Source organism: Myotis nattereri (assembly GCF_964212035.1).
Source record: "Myotis nattereri genome assembly, chromosome: 1".
NCBI lineage: Eukaryota > Metazoa > Chordata > Mammalia > Chiroptera > Vespertilionidae > Myotis > Myotis nattereri.
Window position 1 is genome coordinate 222,179,416 of NC_138075.1, and position 20,008 is coordinate 222,199,423.

A 20,008-nucleotide genomic window follows, 5' to 3' on the forward strand; every position below is an offset into this window, starting at 1 on the left:
GGGAGTTGGTGTTTAGGCCCTTAGCTGTTCTGCCACCGCATTTCCGTGAGTCAGAAAGGATTTAACTAACGACGCCAACCGAGAGCAGACTTTTCACTGGCTCTCCGCACACGCTGCCCGCTGCCGAGGGCAGGCTGCCAGGCCTGGGTGTGTCTCCGTCCCACCAGAGTTAGCGGCGACGTCCCTGAGCCTTTTGTCCTGGTCTCTCCTGTCTCGTCCCCTTGATTCTCTCGGGGTCATTGTTTTATTCACTGGTTTCCAGAAAGCCAGTCCAGCCTTGGTAACTCCGAAAGGAAACTTTTTCCTGGAAGACTCCCCTGGTGCCTGGTCGCACAGAACTCGGGGCAAAGGTGGTGGAGGTTCTCATAGATCCCCCTGCTTGCCCCTGCTCCAGAGAAAAAGGGGAGTCGCTTGTGCTAATGATGCAGGCCATTTCACTTGGGCATGGATGTGAGCGGTCACTCTGCGAGGCAGGGGCTGGATACCGGGGAATTAGCCTGGGCCTGGGCCTTGGAGAGCCCCATGTCAAGTGGGGGAATGGGTGTCCTTAACAACTGGTGTGATACATGCTTCATACTGACGGGAAGATGCTGTGTGGAGAGGGAGGTTCTGCCCAGGGAACCCAGGAGCCGCACAGTGACATTGCTGGCCCGTGCCTGGACACTGAGGTGGCGCAGGACTTCACCAGGAAGGGACATGGCAGGGGAGGACACAGTGAAAGTCCCGAGGCGAAACCCTGAGGCCAGTGGGAAGGGAGCCCAGGGCTTGCCCAAGCTCCCCCAGGCCTGAGAAGCGTCCCCTGCTCACGGGGGCCATATGAATCGAGGGTGTCAGGGTCCTGGGGGTCAGCAGACAAATGATCACTGAGCCCTTAACCACGGACACCCTGAGTGTCCCTAGACGACAAAGGGCTGCTACCCTCCATCTGGTGTGGGCTGAGGGGGCCGGTCCCATCCAACATGGAGCACGGTGGGCTGCCCTAGAGATGCATTCCTTGGGGAGATTCCAGGCTGGAGCCCAGGAAGGCAGCACGGGGAGGGCCACAGCTCCGCTCGAAGGGTTAGGACATGGATCCCACCCCAGCTCTACCCCACACCTGCGTGGGGACCTCAGGTCCGAACACCTGTCTGAGAGCAGTTTCCCCTGTACCCCGGAGGCATCACACAGAAGGCTCTGACAGTGAGCCAGGCCCACAGTGCTTTCCCCAAATCCCACAACAGTCCTATCCAGCAAGTGTTATCATTACCCTTGTTTCACATACAGGGAAACTGAGGCACCAAGAGCAGCTCCAGGGCCCGTGCTATATGCCATGTCGCTATACTGCTTCCTGTTAGGTGATGATCCCCACCCTCCACTCCCCACAGACGTGTGATGATGAACTGAAGAAAGCACGCGAAGGCACTTCTCAAAACTCTTAAACATTCTATAAATGGAAGTGACTTTATAGCATCTATTACAGCCCCCTGTAACCACTCAGCCAAAGCCCAGTGCATTAGGTGTTCTGTTTTCAGATGTACGTAATGCACCTGTGAAAGGTGGTCAGCTGACCTTGAGAATGACTTTGAATACCCGCTTCGAGGGGATTTCCTGGGTGTGGCGTCCCTTTAAAATAGAAGCAATCTGGAAGAGGTGAACTGCCTGGAAGAGGAAAGACGAAGACCCGCCGTGAACACAGGTTGAAAATAGCCAGCCGTTTGCTCAGGATGAGTAGGGGGGAGGCTTTTGCAGTGGGTGGCTGGAGCAGAAGCAGCACTCTTTATTTTTCTGTGCACAATTAATACCCAGGTCACTTTACCACTAGAGAGAGTGCTGACCTGAACCCGAGAAAATGCCTGGGGTGGAGGGGGAGCGGGGGGCAGGTACCCAAGTGTGCGGATTAGGGCTGGGTAACTCAGGAGACACTCAGGGTTGGCCCTCGGGGGAGCTCCCTGGGAGGGTCCCAAGCAAATAACCAGAAAAGGAGCTGCAGACGGACGGTTCAAGGCCCCACTGTACTTATTTATTTATTTTTAAATATATATATTATTGATTTCAAAGTGGCAGGGATAGAGAGATGGAAACATCAATGATGAGAGGATATTTGATCAGCTGCCTCCTGCACGCCCCCTACTGGGGACTGAGCCCACAACCCGGGCATGTGCCCTTCACTGGAATTGAACCTGGGACCCTTCAGTCTGCAGGCTGATGCTCTATCCACTGAGCCAAACCGACTAGGGCCATTGGGAAATAATTTAAATAGCACCCAGCTCCTTTTAAATGATGTACTTTGCCCTGATGGGTTTGGCTCAGTGGATAGAGCGTCGGCCTGCAGACTGAAGGGTCCCAGGTTTGATTCCAGTCAAGGGCATGTACCTTGGTTGTGGGCACATCCTCAGTTGGGGGGGGGGGTGCAGGAAGCAGCTGATCGATGTTTCTCTCTCATCGATGTTTCTAACTCTCTATCCTTCTCCCTTCCTCTCTGTAAAAAAATCAATGAAATGTATATTAAATGATGTACTTTGGTCCAAAATGCCAGGTAAACAATGTGTAAGAGAGAGAGGAGGGGGGTTGTTTTCGTCATTTACATGGCCTGTTGGTCCCCCGCACTGAACCACAAGTTTGTTAAAATAAAGAACTGTTTTTTATTCACCTTAATCCTTCCTGCACCTCACACGCCTGCCTGTGGCTGATGTTTAGCACTTCCTCCTATACATAAGCTGATTCTTGACGTGACAGCTGCACATGTAGACGGAGTCGCCACTTTGAGTCCTGGTGGCTGAAGGTTAGATGAGGAACTCCTTCAGAATTGTGCTTTGGCTGGAGGAGGACTTAGACGCACACTGGGGTCCTTCCTTACTCCGGGGGGAAGGGGTTCGTTTCCTGTGAGAAGAACGCCCCGTCTCTGGTGTCCTGGCGGCTGGAAACAGTGAATAGAAACGGGATTCCTGAGTCCACCTCCCCGGTGGCGTGGAAACAGCCGTCATCTCCCAGCCTGGCTTCGAGTGTCTGTTGTGTCCATGCTTCTCAGCAGCAGGTTTGTGACAACATGGCTTGAAATCACACCCAGTGAGGCCTTGATTCTGGCAGCAGGCGACTGCCAGCACGGTGTGAGAATCAAATAAAAGTCACCAGACATCAAATACCGGGAAGTAAAAGTCACCAGACCTATCCAATACTAGATTTGCCTTCTGTTCTCAGTGCACTGCCTCCCAGACCCCAGCTCACGCTGCAGCGCCTGTCCTGCGGTCATGATCTGGACCAGGGGTGGGCAAACTTTTTGACTCGAGGGCCACAATGGGTTCTTAAACTAGACCGGAGGGCCGGAACAAAAGCATGGATGGAGTGTTTGTGTGAACTAATATAAATTCAAAGTAAACATCATTACATAAACGGGTACGGTCTTTTTTTTTTTTTTGGTTTTATTCATTTCCAACGGGCCGGATCCGGCCCGCGGGCCGTAGTTTGCCCAGGGCTGACCTGGACTCTGGAAGCATTGCTCCTTTGCAGAGAGCACAGTGTTAAGCTTTGCCAGGAGAGGGCGCCAGAGGCACCTTTCAGGAGGAAGGAGGCTTCTCTTTCTGGTTCTGGCAGCTACGTTTTGCTTTGTTTCTGGCTTCTGCTGCACAGTTGTGCAGTGGTGTGTGGACATCAGGTTATATTCTGCCTCGGTGAGCTCATGGTGACCTCAAAGTCCTGGCCCAAACACAATGACTACCTTCCGGGGGTCCCTGATGACAGCACACCTTCCAGCCCTCACGCCTGCATGGGTGCCCCGTGCTCTCTGAGCACCACCCACCGGGGGCTCACCTGATCTGTGGAGGCTTCTTCCCGCTTCACCAGTAACTATGGACCAGCTCTGGCTCACACAACCCAGAGACGGACTCCACCAGCGAGCTGCCGCCATCAGCTTCTCCAACAAGGTCTTTTGCAAAGCTTTGCTTCCATCTCTCCGTTCCTGTTTCACTGGGGATGGAGTTGAGTTCTGTGAGTCTTGCAGTAAGAGGAGGAACAATCAGAGAGTTTGAATGGTGGGAGCCTTTGCTGCCTTATTCAATAAACTCACCCCAGAGGACTGAGCCTCCCCTGGGAGGAGTAAGACCGAGTCTCCCCATTTGCTGGGGATCTGCAAGGCCAGGCTCTATGGCATTCAGTCAGCTGCCTCAGGCTCCAGGATGGCTCTGTCCCTGCTGGGAGCCGGTCCATCCTTGCTGTTTCAAGGGACCTGGCATATATGGCATACTGTTCTTAATATGTTTGCTCACCTTCTTGGCATTATGTGTTTTAACCAAGGCTACCTCTCTGAGAAAGGTTGTTTCCCCAGGTAGGGATTTTCCCCTGAAGTTAGGGAATAAAACCCCTTAACTAAGTGCCAGACGGGTAATTAATCACTTTAACTACGAACAATCATGCTTAAGCTACATAATCTTTACTCCCTGGAATGGAGATAAGAAACACCCTAACCTTTGGAATAGAGATTGATAGGATTGGAATCAACTGGTATAAATACAGATGTAACAAGACAACAGGACACAGAACCTAGACACAGAACCTAGACACAGAACCTACACAGAACCTACACACAGAACCTAGACAAAGAACCTACACAGAACCTAGAGACAGAAGAACTTTGCTGGAGAGAACATGGCAAAAGATCCTGGACAGAAACTGGCCACAGAACCTAGAGACAGAACCTAGGGAGAGAACCTGGATGAAGAACCTAGAGACAGAACCTGGCTACAGAACCTGGATAGAACATGGCAAGAGAACCTGACTAGAACCTGGTGACTGAACCTGGCTGGAGAACCTGGACAGAACCTGGCTGGAGAACCTAGCGAGAGGTCCTGGCTACAGAACCTGGCTGGAGAACCTGGAGAACCTGGCTAGAGAACCTACAGAACCTGGCAATAGAACCAGGCAAGAGAACCCAACCATGCTGATCAACTGAACGCTGCCTCTGTGTCATTCCTTCTTCGCCGACTCCGTCCACACCTTTGGGGACCCTGGCTGGAGATCCTAACTAGAACTTTGCTGGAGATCCTGACCAGAACTTGGCTGGAGATCCTGGCTAGGCTGCTGATCAACTGAACGCTGTCTCCGTGTCATTCCTTCTTCGCCGACTCCATCCACACCTTTGGGGACCCCTGGACCTGCTGGGGTTGGACCCCAGCATGTCCCTTCAGGTGGAAATCCCGTTTCTCACTGTTCCTAGAGGTTGCATGAGGGAGTGGACACCGCAGCCCATGGCTACCATCCTGCCTCCACCCTGTCCTGCTCCACCACCCCCTGTCTCCCTGTCGTCAGGCAGGTCACTTCACCTTGCTGAGCCCGTGTCCTCCTCTGTAAAAAGAAAAGGAGAGGAGGAGGGGGTGATGATTCCTGCATCTTTTCTGTGCGACCTTGGAAACGCGGGTTTATCTCTTCTAGCCTCAGTTTCTCGTTTCAAAATGTATGGATTGGAACTCTCTGTTGCCAAAAAAAGAGAAAGAAACTCTATTGGTGTCCAAATGCTGCTGTAACAAATGACCACAAACTGGTGGCTTAACACAATGCAGCTCTTACCCTACGGTTCTGGAGGTCAGAAGTCCTAACTAACATCAGGTGCTGGAAGGGCTGTTTTCCTGAGAATGTTAATGTTGAAGGCATCTAGTCAGTGTCTGTCTGTTTCTTTCTCTTGTTCTCTCTCTTCCTGCCTCCTAACACCCAATTCCCAGTGAGCGGTCCAGCTTGGACCAGGGGTGCCCTCTAGTCCCGTCAGCTGTGGACCAGGGTTGGGTTCACATGGTCCAGGATGGCTGCTGTGGCCAGGCCTTCGCCGCCATCCCAGGCAGGTCAGAGAGGCGACTGGTAAGCCCCGACCAGGGAGTGGTGAGTGCTCCGCAGATCCCAGCTCGGAGGAGGAACTTGGCAGAGGGGACAGGTCTGCCCTGCTGTGCCCAATTTCATGCTTCCTTCCTCCCACTTTCCCCCACAGGCCACCGAAGAGCTCTTGGAAAAGGAATCTGGCCACGGCCTCCAGATCCAGCAGCAGGCACTCCGGGTGGAGGGCCAGGCCGTGGAGGAGAAGGTCCAACAAGAGGTCCAGGGGGAGCAGGCGAGGATGCAGGCTCATCAGGCTCTGCTGTTAGGTATACACCAGCCACACCCCTAAGGGCTCTGCATGGGGAGCCAGGGGCAGTGGGAAGCCGGGGGGGGGGGGGGACAGCGGGAGGGGGACGACAAGGGGGCAGGGAGAGGAGGCACACAGGCCAGGGCAACTCTCCTGGCTCTGCCAGCAGCTAGTTGTGAGACCTGGGGACCTGGGGTGGGTCGCTCTCAGCCTCATCTTCCTTTTTCATAAAGTGGAGTTACAGTTGCCCTACCGCATAGGGTTGTAATGTGGATTTGGTGAGATATTAAATATAAAACACCTAACACAGCATGAGCCCAGTGAATGATCATGATCATTATTATTGAACATATCGGGACTTTCTGGGATTGCCTCAACCTCTCATTCCATTCTGAAGATTTCTGCAAGTTTGTGGAGCTGAGGCCTTCACTGTCTGTGTGAGACACACCTGACCTGCAGTGTAGGTCAGTGTGCGAGGGCTGAGAGGGTGAGTGATACACTGGGGGGGGGGGACCCAGACATGCTGGATAGATGGGTGGATGGATGGATGAGCGGATCTATAGATGGATGGGTGGGGGATAGATGGACAGACGGATGGACAGGTGGGCAGATAGATGAATAAGTGGGTTTGTGGGTTTGTGGATGGATGGATGGATGGATGGACGGACAGGTGGGTAGATAGTTGGATAAGTGGGTTTGTGGATGGATGGATGGATGGATGGATGGATGGATGGATGGATGGATGGACGGACGGACAGGTGGGTAGATAGTTGGATAAGTGGGTTTGTAGATGGATGGATGGATGGATGGATGGATAAGTGGATGGTTGGGTGAGTGGTGGGAGAAGAGGGGAGAGTAATGAGTACACTACAGTTCATGCTTTGCTAAAGGGTTTTATTGCCATTTTGTGATAATGGATTTCAAAAAATGGGGCAGTGTCTGGATTTTTTTTTTTTTTTTAAGAAAAGAAGCTAGAGAAGTTGCTTGATTAAAATTCTATTGGGGAGAAAACATGACCAAGTAAGTTTTTCAGCATAATGTCATCAGAATATATTAAGCTCTTATATGTGTTTAATATACTGTACCTTTGAGAGAAGCTTAGTAGGTATATGGGAAACCTCTCACAACTAATACATTTTCACAATATCATTGATTTTCACTCTAAACATCATTTGTTTATTCTACAAATATATGTTGAGCACTTGCTACGTACTGAGGCTCATGCCAGGTGCTTATCTTATAGCTTATGGAATTATTGGAACAATATTTCAAAAGTCATTTGCAATAACTAAAATATAGCCTCAAAAGTCCATAATAGAAAAGTATTAAATATGCTAGTCCTTAAAAATTATCTTCTTTTATATATATATATATTTTATTGATTTTTTACAGAGAAGAAGGGAGAGGGATAGAGAGTTAGAAACATCGATGAGAGAGAAACATCAATCAGCTGCCTCCTGCACACCCCCCAGGGGGGACGTGCCCGCAACCAAGGTACATGCCCTTGACCGGAATCAAACCTGGGACCCTTCAGTCCGCAGGCCGATGCTCTATCCACTGAGCCAAACCGGTTCGGCAATTATCTTCTTTTTTTAAAAAAATAGGTCACTGAGTAGCGTGTACTCTACCAGAAAATAGTCATTTTGAAAGGATTGCTTTCTTTGACTTTCAATCACGGCAGCGCACCCCCAGAAATCAGCACCATCCTCCGGGGAGCAATGTGAGTTTCTGGCTGTACCTGCCCTGAGTTGAGGAGGGCATGTCTGTTTCTTCGGATGATTCTGGTTTTACTTGGTTCTGTTGGGATAACATGCCAGCTCCTGCCCCCACATTCCAGCCAAGACCTCACTCCCAGGGGAAGGGGAACCTGTGAATGTTCTGTCCCCTTAAGAGTTGGCATCGCCGAAACCGGTTTGGCTCAGTGGATGGAGCGTCGGCCTGTGGACTGAGAGGTCCCAGGTTCGATTCCGGTCAAGGGCATGTACCTTGGTTGCGGGCACATCCCCAGTAGGAGATGTGCAGGAGGCAGCTGATCGATGTTTCTCTCTCATCGATGTTTCTAACTCTCTATCTCTCTCCCTTCCTCTCTGTAAAAAATCAATAAAATGTATTTTTTAAAAAAAAGAGTTGGCATAAATGTCAAAATTTCAGACTTGGAGACCTGCAACCCCAGAAGAGGCCCTGGTCATTGGTAATTCCCTGTTCTCCTCTCGGTCTGTGGACTTGGGGCTGGGGCCCAGTGTTGCCTCAGGGTTCAGCGCTGGTTCAGGCTGTCCCACCCGAACCCGCCACCTCCCTAACACCCGGCAGTGTCTCCGAGGTGGTGCAGAGGGAGGAAGAACCACTGGACTCGTGGAATCCTGACTCCACAACTTCCTAGCTGTGTGGCTCTGGGCTCCTCGCTCAACCTCTCTGAGGCCCAGGTTCCACACCATGAAAAGGGGCGGGGTAGTACTGATAGGATGGCTGTAGGGCTTCTGTGAACAGTTCGCCCGGGTTTAGCACCGCAAATGGAACTCTTGTTACTGTCATCTTGAAATAAGTTTGGAGAACTTGACCCAAAGCCTTCAGCAGCGCCTACCCCAGGACAGACGTCAGCCTCCCCGTGCGCCTGACCTTTGCTGAGTGCACCTGCCCTTCACTGACCTTCGCTGCTCTTCCTTGGCAGAGTCCCTGAGGCAGGAGCTGTGGGAGCAGAAGGCCGCCTGCTCTGAGCACCAGAAGGACTTGGAGGCGTTGCAGGCTGAGCTGAAGGCTCTGGGCAGCTCTGACAGGCGGCAGCCCATCACCCCGTGTGCAGGGGACAGCGAGGGCCACGCCAACACCACCGAGGTCAGCGCCCTGGGCCACCCACCCCACCCCTCTCCGAGCAGTGAAGGCTGTGAAAACTCCCCAAGGAGAGGCCCGCGTACTTGTCTGAAATGGGGAGGGCCCGTCTCCTCCTGCTAGGGGGTCCCTGGCGAGCCTGCAGACTCCCCTCTTCGTAAAGCAAAACACAGGTTTCAAGTTCTACATGTTTTTAATTCGGACACAGCAGCCTCTCAGGGTGCGGGTACCAGGCAGAGCTTCAAGGTGGCCAGTCCGTGCCCACCCCCCCGGCCCCCACTCCCTGTTCAGGTCTGCAGGGGGATGTCTCTGAGCTCCTCTCCCCGTCTAGACCACCCTGTTCCCATGGTGGAAGCAGCCTTGTCACCCCAGCTCAGGGCCCACTCTCCATGAGCTTCCTGGTCAGACATGGCCCATTGGCCCGTTGGCCCCTTGGCCCGTTGGCCCCTGCTTGCACATCCATGATTCCCACCGAGCTGGGAAGCACAGTGACCTCCTAAGAGCCCAGACCTCTCTCCCCAGTCCTGCTTCAGGCATTCATAAAGTGCATTTGTATGTCGCCCTCAGTGGCGCCCTACTGCTGTGGAGGCTGGAGGCTGGGAGGAGCACATCTGGGCCATGTCCGCCTTTGCGCCTCCTGAAAACATCTCTCCTGGCTACCTTCTCCCCAGGGTGGGGGCGGCCCAGGCCCCGCAGGCTCCCCGAAGGGCACCGCTGAGCAGGCTCCCCGCGAGGGTGGCCTCCTCTGGGAGAACTCCCAGCTCAAGGACACGGTGCGGCAGCTGCAGGCTGAGGTGGAACAGCACCAGCAGGAGGCGCTGCAGCTCCGCGACCAGCACAGGTCTGTCTGCGGGCCTCAGGGCTTCCCTCACTCCCTTCCCTCCCTCCACTGCCGCTTGGGGAGCCTGGGATTCCCCCCAGAGCACCTTCCCAAAGAAAATACTCCCTAATCCACTAGCACTTCACTGACATTACTCCCTTGATGCAGGGATTAGCCCTGAAATAGAGGCAGGAACTCAGTTTCTCTATAAATCAGGGAATTTATGGAATCAGACCTAACGATACCACAGGTATCCTCAAAACCAACCTTAGGCAGACAGTGCTGTGTGCCCTTAACTAGCTGTGTTTGGGCGAGTCAGCTAACCTCTCCAAGACTGTCCTCTTCTGTAGTGGAGATGGCACCACCTCGCAGGGCTGCTGCAGACGGCAGGGCACTATGCGAGAGGCCCCTGGCCTGGGGGAGCACTCGGTAACCTGTGGCATTACCATTACCTAATCCAGATTGGATAGCTAATTATCAGCCCTGAATTCACAGCCCTCCCCTCTCCCCCACTTCTTGGAAAGTTCATGAGTTCAATTTTAACTTCATTAATAGCTATAGGACTTTTCAGGCTATCTGTTTCTTCTTGAGGGAGGTTTGTCAGTTTTGTCATATTTTCCAAGGATTGTATCTCAGTTGTTCAAGTGAAAGTAGTTGTGCTAGTGAAATGCTCATCTAAGAACAGATATGGGCCCACCTGGCCAAGGTAAGACACCTCGATTTCAGTTAGGGACTCACCGCATGACACTGGAAAAGGAGGTGGGAGCAGGGTAAGGACTCTTCACCATTTTGGGGGACAGCCCCCTCCAGTTCAGAAAACAATGGTCCCTCCCCTGGGAGAAGAATGTATCACACAAAAATATGCACCTACTTTCTGAGGGAGACACACCCCTGAGGCTTGTCTGTAGGCCCCTTAGGGGCCCCACACCTAGGTTAAAGCACAGTGATGGCTGGTGCCTGGACACCTGCTTTGGACTACAGACTGTCCTGGACATGTATGGACAGGCTCATTCTCGCACTGGCCCTGTAGGTAGCCACAGTCGTCACCTCCACTTAACAGATGAAGACACTGAGCCGGGCTTACCTTGCCCAAGGCCACACGGCTAGGAAGTGATGGAGGCGGCGGCAGACAGACATGGCACCCCGGCTCTACACGCTGCTCTCCTGACCCCACCCACCCTGCCTTTCCACCTGAACTGGGGATCTCCAAGGTCTCAGAGTCCAACTCTCCGTAATTCTGATACAGAATCTCTGCATCCAGGCCTCCCCACCTGCCCCGAGTGGAGACAATGCTTCCCAGGGCTCCCCTCCAGAGCTGCCTCCTACTCCTGCCCCCTGTAGGCTGTTCTTCATGGGATGAGGAGGTTTCTCCCTCATGGAATGCTGGGGTGGGAGTGCTGAGAAGGGGCTCCACAAGAGAGAAGGGGCTTATCCTGGACCCCACACCTCACATACCCCAGGCTTCCTTCCCACGGTGTCCTGACCTCAGATGCATAACCTACCTGGACCCATCGTCTCCAAACCTGGCTACCCAGCAGAAGGGGGAGAAAACCCCAGCGCCCAAAAGGGGGTGTCCCTAGAGCTGGGTCAGCCCAGTTGTGCTTCCATCCACTGCAGGCAGCTGGAGGAGGACCAGCAAGCTCAGCAGGCCCGGGAGGTGGAGATGCTACGCCAGGAACATCGGCAGGAGATGCAGGCTTTGGTGGCCGACTTCAGCAGCGTTCAAGCCCGGCTTCAGGCCCAGCTGGCTGCCCTGGAAACCGAGTAAGTGAGCGGGGAAAGAGTCGAGGTGCCATTTATGAGGGGACTCTCCCAGTTTTAAAACTGGAAACCCTGAGTCCCAGGAAGTACCTCAGCCCCGGAGGAACTGGGATGGTTGGTCACCTGTCACGTTATGACACTGCAGTCCCCCTTCGTGCAGGGCCCTGGGAATCTGTAAGGAGTAAGACTGCCTCATGGGCCCTCACACTGGGAAGAAAGCAGAAGGACCAAGGCTACCTTTCTTATTAGCATTGGCCCTCTTCCAACACTGTCCTGCAAGGTGGAAATTATTATTCCTATGGACAGACTAGAGGCCTGGTGCATGGACTCGTGCACGGGTGGGATCATTCAGCCTAGCCTGCAGCCTCTCACAATCTGGGACCCCTCAGGGGATGTCGGACTACTGGGGATTGGGCTGAAACCAGCAGTCCGACATCCCCCGAGGGATGTAGCAGTGCCAAAGCGGCAGGCGGCTGGGGAGGAGACTGAGCTGGGGCCAGGTGCCCCACCACTCCCGCTCATCCTGGCCCCGCTGCGCCTGCCGCTCCTGCATTGAGCATCTGCTCCCTGGTGGTCAGTGCACGTCATAGTGACCAGTCATTCTGGTTGTTCCAGTCATTCCAGTTGTTCCAGTTGACCAGTTTGTAAGGGTTGCTTAGGCTTTTATATATAGAGACTAGAGACCCAGTGCACAAAATTCGTGCATGGGTTGGGGGTCCCCCAGCCCGGCCTGCACCCTCTCACAATCCAGGACCCCTTGGGGGATGTCCAACAGCCCTCTTGCAACTGGCTCCTAACCGCTCACCTGCCTGCCTGGTTGCTCCTAACCACTCGCTTGCCTGCCTGATCTTCCCTAACCACACTGCCTGCCTGCCTGCTTAATTGCCCCTAACCACTCACTTGCCTGCCTGATCTTCCCTAACCACACTGCCTGCCTGCCTGATCACCCCTAACCACTTGCCTGCCTGCCTGCTTAATTGCCCCTAACCACTCTCTTGCCTATCTGATTGCCCCTAACCACTCTGCCTACCTGATCGCCTCTAACCACTCTGCCTGCCTGTCTGATCGCCCCAATCACCTCTGCCTGCCTGCTTGATCTCCCCTAATCACTCACCTGCCTCCCTGCCTGATCACCGCTAACCACCTCTGCCTCAACCCCCGCCGCCATAGCTTTGCCCGGAGGGTGTCTGGAATGATGTCCGGAAGATTGTTCGGCTGTCCAGTCTAATTAGCATATTATGCTTTTATTATTATAGATAATACAAAAAGCATTAATGTATTCATTCAACAAATGTTTATTCAGGGCTTACTGTTTTAGGCTCTGGATATGGAGGGAACAAAACAAAGACTGCTCCCATAGAACTCACAAATAATGGGGATGCTAACAAGAAATAAACAAATATTTAACTTCATATCCGTAGTGAAAGTGCTGGAAAAAAATAGCATCAGTTTCTAGAGAGTGGCAAGAGTGGGCAACGAGGCCTCTTTAAGGAGGTGACATCTACGCACAGGGGGGCGAGGGAATGAGAGAGGCATCTGGAGAACGAGCATTTCAGGCAGACAGAACAGCAAGTGCAAAGGCCCCGGGGTCTGCTTCATAAGCCTGAGCAACCAGAAGGCCCTGTGGCTTCCGTGGAATGAGCGAGAGGGTGAGTGGTAGAACCTGAGGTTGGTGGAGTAACTCCAAGGGATGAAGGAAATGCTACAGTGAGCAGGAAGGAGATTGGATATACAGTGGGGCCTTGACTTACGAGTTTAATTCGTTCTGAGACCGAGCTCGTTAAGGAGCTCGTTAACTCAAATTACTCTGTCAACTCAATGCAAAAAATCTGCCGAGAGACAGCTGGTATCTCAAAAAACTCGTTAGTCGGGACACTCGTAAGTCAAGTCCCCACTGTATTCAGAACACACTGGGCAGCCATGGCAAGGCTCTCGGCAGAAGTAACATCGTCTGACTTACTTTCTGTGGCTGCTAAGAGACTGGAGGACTGGGTCCTAGCACCAGGGAGACCAGGTCCAGCAGCACCAAGTGAAGCTAAGTGTCCCCTGCCTGGGCCTGGCTTGCCCTCTGAAAAACTGTCCTCCACTGTCTGTAGCACAAAGCAGATCATCCGAAATCTGGAGCGGAAGCTTTTACCATCTTCCCTCTAAGGCAGTGGTTCTCAACCTTGGCTGCACATTAGAACCACCTGGGAATCTTTTTGAAATCCTGATTTCTGGGCCCCATCCTCCAGAAATTCTGTTTCTTTGTTACTAATGTTGTGGCCTCACCCCATAACAAAGAAACAGAATTTCCGCTCTAATGGGTACTTACCACGTGCCAGTCATTCATTCTCCTCGCAACCACCCGATGTCACGCCCATTTTAAAGGAACAACTGAGGCTCAGGTGAAATGCATACCCAAGGTCACAGCTAGAAAAAAAACAGAGCTGGGATTAGAGCCCAACTCACCTCACCACAAAGTCCTAGCCCAGTAGTTCTCAACCGTCTGGCCCTTTAAATACAGCTCCTCATGTTGTGACCCAACCATAAAATTATTTTCGTTGCTACTTCATAACTGTAATGTTGCTACTGTTATGAATCGTAATGTAAATATCTGATATGCAGGATGGTCTTAGGTGACCCCTGTGAAAGGGTCGTTCGACCGCCAAAGGGGTCGCGACCCACAGGTTGAGAACCGCTGTACCTAGCCTCTTATCGACCATATGCAATGGGTCATCTGCAGCCCTAACCCTCCCTCTCCCCACCATCCAGAGAGTTCTTTCTCGGCTTCAGGCTGGAAGAGTTATGGGTACCAGCTGCCCTCACTGCTCTGCACATGCCACACTCCCTGTCGGCCAGCTGATGGCGCCAGAGCCACGTCGGTATTAGCAGAGCCTTGGGCATTGCCAGGTGGGGGCCCTTTCCTGCTGAGGCCTCCTCTCCCAAGCATCCCTGGTTCTTGAAGCCCCACTGTGTGCGGCATCTGTGTGCATACATTCACCAGTGGTTCCTGGGCCCTGCAGCCCTGGGGGGGACTCACAAAGGTCACACTGGGAGTTGGGGTCCTGGGCTCCACCCCGAGCTCTGTAGCCAGCTCACTGGGTGATCTTGGGTAAGCTCTCTGGGCCTCAGTTTCCCCTCCTGTGCACAGAGAGAGTTTCTGGCCAGGCTGACCACCAGTGGCGTCCCTACCACGTCATCACCTTTCCCCCTGCTCGTGGCTGAGTAGTCGCAGTGAGGGGCTAACTGCATGTCTGCTTGGAACAGACTGAAGGATTCCGGAGAGAAGTCCAGGCCGGAGGACGTGCAGCTCATAGGCCGCCTGCAGACCCGCTTGAAGGAGAGAGAGGAGATCATCAAGCAGCTCACGGTGAGGCTGTTGGCTACCAGGGGGCCCTGCGCGGGTGCCTGAGAGTTCCTGGGGGAGGGAGGGAGGGAAGGGGCATTCCCCTGCACCTGGCATTTCACTGGGCACCTCAAGTTTTAATGATGATAACCATAAAACCACCTTACAAAAGATCCTTGGTTATTTTTCTACAAAAGAATTCATACTTTAAAAAAAAATTAACACAGGAAAATAGAAGGCAAAAAAGTCTCTCTGCTCCCAGGCCCCACAGCATCTGCCCATGGCTGATATCACTCTTTTTTATGAGCCAACAGAATTTGGGAAGATCTAGAATGGCTCGCCTTAGGTTTGAATTTCAGCAGATTCAAGCAAGCCAATTACTCTATATCCATCTTCTGTAAAAATGACCACCTGTTTTCCAGTTAGCAAAGCCACCCCCCCTCCCCCCGGGTCCCTTGAAGGGAAAAGCTTTCTTTGACTCCCTCTGCTTCTGTATCAGGCATCCACCACGGCCTCGTAGCCATTTATTTTAAAATAATACAGAAGGAAAGAAGGAGTGGCACACATTAACAACATTAGCCAGATAGGGGTTGTACCTGGGGGTCTGCTTGCTTTGCCTCCTTATTGACTTTCTGCACTTTAATTGTTAACTTCCTGCAGTGCTCTTCTCAGGTGCTGGTAGCACTTGGGTCTCTAACGTCCCTAAGGCATTCCAAATAAGCTGGCCCATTGCTTTACAAGAGGGGCCGGGACACAAAGACCCCAGGAGTAAAGGCGCTTCCTCACAGCTCCCTGGATGGCATCTCGTTTGCCTGGCTTCCCTCCCCTCCCCAGGACTTTCCTTCTCTCTGTCTTCCACCCTCACACAGCCACCCAGGGCCCTGTGGTTAGGCTCATTTAGACGCAGTCGTGCTGTTTTTCCAGGAGGAGAGGAGATTTCACTACGCGGCGTTCCCCAGCGCAATGTCCCACCGGAATCGGTCCTTCTCTTTCAACCCTCACCCAGGGTATTTGACCCCTTCCATGAAGGTAGGTCGGTTCTGCTGGTTCGGGTGCATTGCACGATCTGCTGGTTTCATTTTCCTAAGGCACCTGCAGCGTATTTACCAATGGCTGGGAGACGGTCAAAAGAAGACTCACTAGGACCCACAGAAAATAACCCAAATGCTTAAACAGTGTTTATGTCTGGCTAGGAAGATGATGTGTATTTTTATTTTTTATGGTTGTTTTTTTTTTTTGCCTTTTCCAAATTTTCTGTAAATAAATGTGTCACTATTAATAGTGGCTCTAACAGCAATTGGTGGTGGGAAGAGCAGGAATCCTCCACTTCTTGACATTTTTTTCCTTATATACTTATGGAAGTTGTTACAATAAAAATATTCACCAAATCTCTCATTTGCTATCACAAATCCTAAAAGCTCAAAAAAAGTAGTATTTTTTAATGGCTCACAGAACAATAAATCTAGTATCAGCTGACCTGAGATAAGATTACTTATGATTTTTACATATCCTTCTTACTGTGACAAAATGTAAGTTTCACTTCAGAAATAGTCATGCATTTGAGGACAAGATGGGCCCAGCCCCTGCTGGGGGTGTTATGTGCCTTTTAAAATCTAAACAAAGGTCTTTGAATTACAGAACACATCTGTCCCCAGGAATTTCAGAGAAGAGACGGTGGGTGGACATGTGTGTGTTTTTAAAACACAAAATAGGTTAGAGGGGAAAATGCTTTGAAAAATAATATGGAAGCACGTAAATAAAAGCACTGCCTCCTCACGGGCACGGTTTTGGTTGGGTGGGTCTTATTGACTCTTGCAATAACACCTCTTTGGGGCGACGCTAAGAGGCCTGTCCTTTAACACAAACAGAAGAAGAAGATGGAGGACGTGCCCAGCCGAGTGGTCAGCGTGCCCAACCTCGCCTCCTACGCAAAGAACTTTCTGAGCGGTGACCTGAGCTCCCGGATCAACGCCCCGCCAATCACGAAGTCCCCCAGCCTGGACCCAAGCCCCGGGGGTGGTCGGCCTTACAAGCCCACCCAGTCTCTAGACGTGAAAGCGGCCACCAGGTAGGGGCAGGCGCTGTGATCCCGTTTTCCCGGAATAGGAGGAAAACTGGAATTCCGTTCTGGCACCTGTGCAGTACCCGGCACTGGGACAGATACAAAGAGCAGCAGGTCAAGGCCTGCCTGGGAAGATGGCAGTCCCGGCAAGACTGTGTAAGGGCAGAGAATGTGCCATTCTTTAGAAGAGGGAGTAGTTCTGGTACCACATTCCAGGACCCCACCCCCGACACACACATACACACACCCCTTTTTTTTTCATAGACAAGCGGCATTGAATCCATTCAGAGGCAAAATTTTTTCTTTTTTCTTTTTTTAATAAAATCTTTGTTGTTCAAATTATTACATTTGTTCCTCTTTTTTCCCCCCATAACTCCCCTCCTCCCAGTTCCTGCCCCACCCTCCGCCCTCACTCCCCACCCACTGTCCTCATCCATAGGTGCACGATTTTTGTCCAGTCTCTTCCCGCATCTCCCACACCCCTTTCCCCCCCAAGAATGGTCAGTCCATTCCCTTTCTATGTCCCTGATTCTATTATAATCACCAGTTCATTCTGTTCATCAGATTATTTATTCACTTGATTCTTAGATTCACTTGTTGATGGATGCATGTTTGTTGTTCATAATTTGTATCTTTACCTTTTTCTTCCTCTTCCTCTTCTTAAAGGATACCTTTCAGCATTTCATATAATCCTGGTTTGGTGGTGATGAACTCCTTTAGCTTTTCCTTATCTGTGAAGCTCTTTATCTGACCTTCAATTCTGAATGATAGCTTTGCTGGATAAAGTAATCTTGGTTGTAGGTTCTTGGTATTCATCACTTTGAATATTTCTTGCCACTCCCTTCTGGCCTGCAAAGTTTCTGTTGAGAAATCAGCTGACAGTCGTATGGGTATTCCCTTGTAGGTAACTGAGTTTCTTTCTCTTGCTGTTTTTAAGATTCTCTCTTTATCTTTTGCTCTTGGCATTTTAATTATGATGTGTCTTGGTGTGGTCCTCTTTGGATTCCTTTTGTTTGGGGTTCTCCGCGCTTCTTGGACCTGTAAGTCCATTTCTTTCACCAGGTGGGGGAAGTTTTCTGTCATTATTTCTTCAAATAGGTTTTCAATATCTTGCTCTCTCTCATCTTCTGGCACCCCTATAATTCTGATGTTGGTACGCTTGAAGCTGTCCCAGAGGCTCCTTACACTATCCTCGCATTTTTGGATTCTTTTTTCATTTTGCTTTTCCGTTTGGGTGTTTTTTGCTTTCTCACATTTCAAATCATTGACTTGATTCTTGCGCTCCTCTGGTCTGCTGTCGGGAGTCTGTATAATATTCGTTATTTCAGTCTGTGTATGCTTAATTTCTAGTTGGTTCCCCAATATAACATCGAGGGTCTCATTAGTTTTCTTGTAGATCTCATTAAGTTTATCGGCGGCTTCTAAACAGTTCTTGAGAGACCTTAAAAGTGTGGTTCTGCCCTAACCGGTTTGGCTCAGTGGATAGAGCGTCGGCCTGCGGACCGAAGGGTCCCAGGTTTGATTCCGGGCAAGGGCATGTACCTTGGTTGCAGGCATATCCCCAGTAGGGGGTGTGCAGGAGGCAGCTGATCGATGTTTCTCTCTCTCCGATGTTTCTAACTCTCTATCCCTCTCCCTTCCTCTCTGTAAAAAACCAATAAAATATATATATTTAAAAAGTGTGGTTCTGAACTCTATATCTTCCATTGACAATTTTGTCCTGTTTCTTTGTCTCCGCACTTTGTTATGCTTCCTTGGTGCACCCCCTAGTGGTCTTTGTGCGCAGTCTTATAGTTAAACCTTGATTGTTGTAGCTAATACCAGGGAGGGTTTGACCTCCAGGCCAAGTGGCTATGAGAATCAGCTGTGTCTGCAGTGAGAGAACTTCTGTCCTCTAGGGAGGTGCTAATCTGGCGTTTGCCTGAGGCTATCCGGCAAATGCCTCTGTGCAGGGCTTGGGCGGGGCGGGTCGCACAGGATCAACAGGGTGGGCCGGAGAGAGCAGTTATGGCGGCTCTCAGTCCTGTCCCCAGGGGCTCTGCCTCTCTGAGTCCCAGCACCCGCTGCACACCTCAGAGAGAAAGCTGCACTCGCTCTGACCGAAGCCAGACAGTCCCGCTTCTCCCGTTTGAGTCTGGGTCCCTAAAGACTCGCCCGTATCTGGAGCTCAGAGTCTGCGACTCCCTCCCGATTGAAAACGCCAACCGCGCCCTCCGCCGCCAGCCCGTTCCGCACCTCAGAATTTGACTTCAGCACTGCGCCTCCTCTGAGTGTCGGTATGCGTTTCTCTTTCCTCCTAGTTGTAGGACTTCCACTCAGCCAGCGTTCCTGTGGTTCTGGGTGATGTCCGTTCCGTTTTTTAGTTTCACTTTTGAAGTAGTTGTTCAAGGCAGCAAACTCCGGCGTTAACCTATGCCGCCATCTTGGTTCTCGAGAGGCAAAATTTTTAATTCTGGGCTTTGAAGTTTGCATTTCAGAAAGGGCCACTCCTAAAATGTTCCTTTTCCTAAGGCCCTGCCTGCCCACGGCTGTTTGGGCAAATGGGGCGGCATGCATCTTGATGAGTGTTGGCCTGCAAGGACCTCCTGGTGGTCAGTCGTTGAATGAGGCCAGACCTTTGTTTCACAGCTAGGGAACCTGAGGCCTAGAACCCCCAGCACATCCCTGTATTAACTGCTAGAGCCAGCTCCCGGGTTCATCTCATACTTGTATACGTGTGTTTAAGGCTATCTTCCCATCTACATATATATAAAAAGCTAATGTGTTAAGTGTCCGACCGTCCAACTGGTCGCTATGACATGCACTGACCACCAGGGGGAAGACACTCAATGCAAGAGCTGCCATGACGCATACTGGCCATTTACAGAGAAATGGCGCTGCAGACCTGGCGCCCACAAAGCAGCACTTAGCTTCTCCCAAGTGGGACACAGGCCCCGCCACACCCCGGAGGGACAGCCCACCAAATCACAGCCGATGCTGCTGAGACCCCAGGGCGCAAAATGCAGCCCACAGCCCAGCCCAGCCCGGGAACAGTCGCTGTGGGCACTAGGTAATGACGTCACATAGCGCCCGGCTTCTTCTCCCTAGTGACTAGCCTCCTTGGCATTTCTTCAGCCCAGGAACATG

General features: G+C 51.7%; 1 protein-coding gene across 1 annotated transcript in view; it reads left to right on the forward strand.

Moving 5' to 3' along the window:
- The window catches only part of FAM184B (family with sequence similarity 184 member B), a 72,817-nt gene that overhangs the window by 48,870 nt on the left and 3,939 nt on the right, over window positions 1-20,008 (forward strand). The window contains exons 8-14 of the mRNA XM_081098608.1: window positions 5,951-6,104; window positions 8,754-8,917; window positions 9,583-9,752; window positions 11,349-11,495; window positions 14,742-14,844; window positions 15,745-15,849; window positions 16,689-16,888. Of these exons, the coding sequence (XP_080954734.1) occupies window positions 5,951-6,104; window positions 8,754-8,917; window positions 9,583-9,752; window positions 11,349-11,495; window positions 14,742-14,844; window positions 15,745-15,849; window positions 16,689-16,888 (1,043 nt within the window). The remainder of the gene's footprint in view (window positions 1-5,950; window positions 6,105-8,753; window positions 8,918-9,582; window positions 9,753-11,348; window positions 11,496-14,741; window positions 14,845-15,744; window positions 15,850-16,688; window positions 16,889-20,008) is intronic.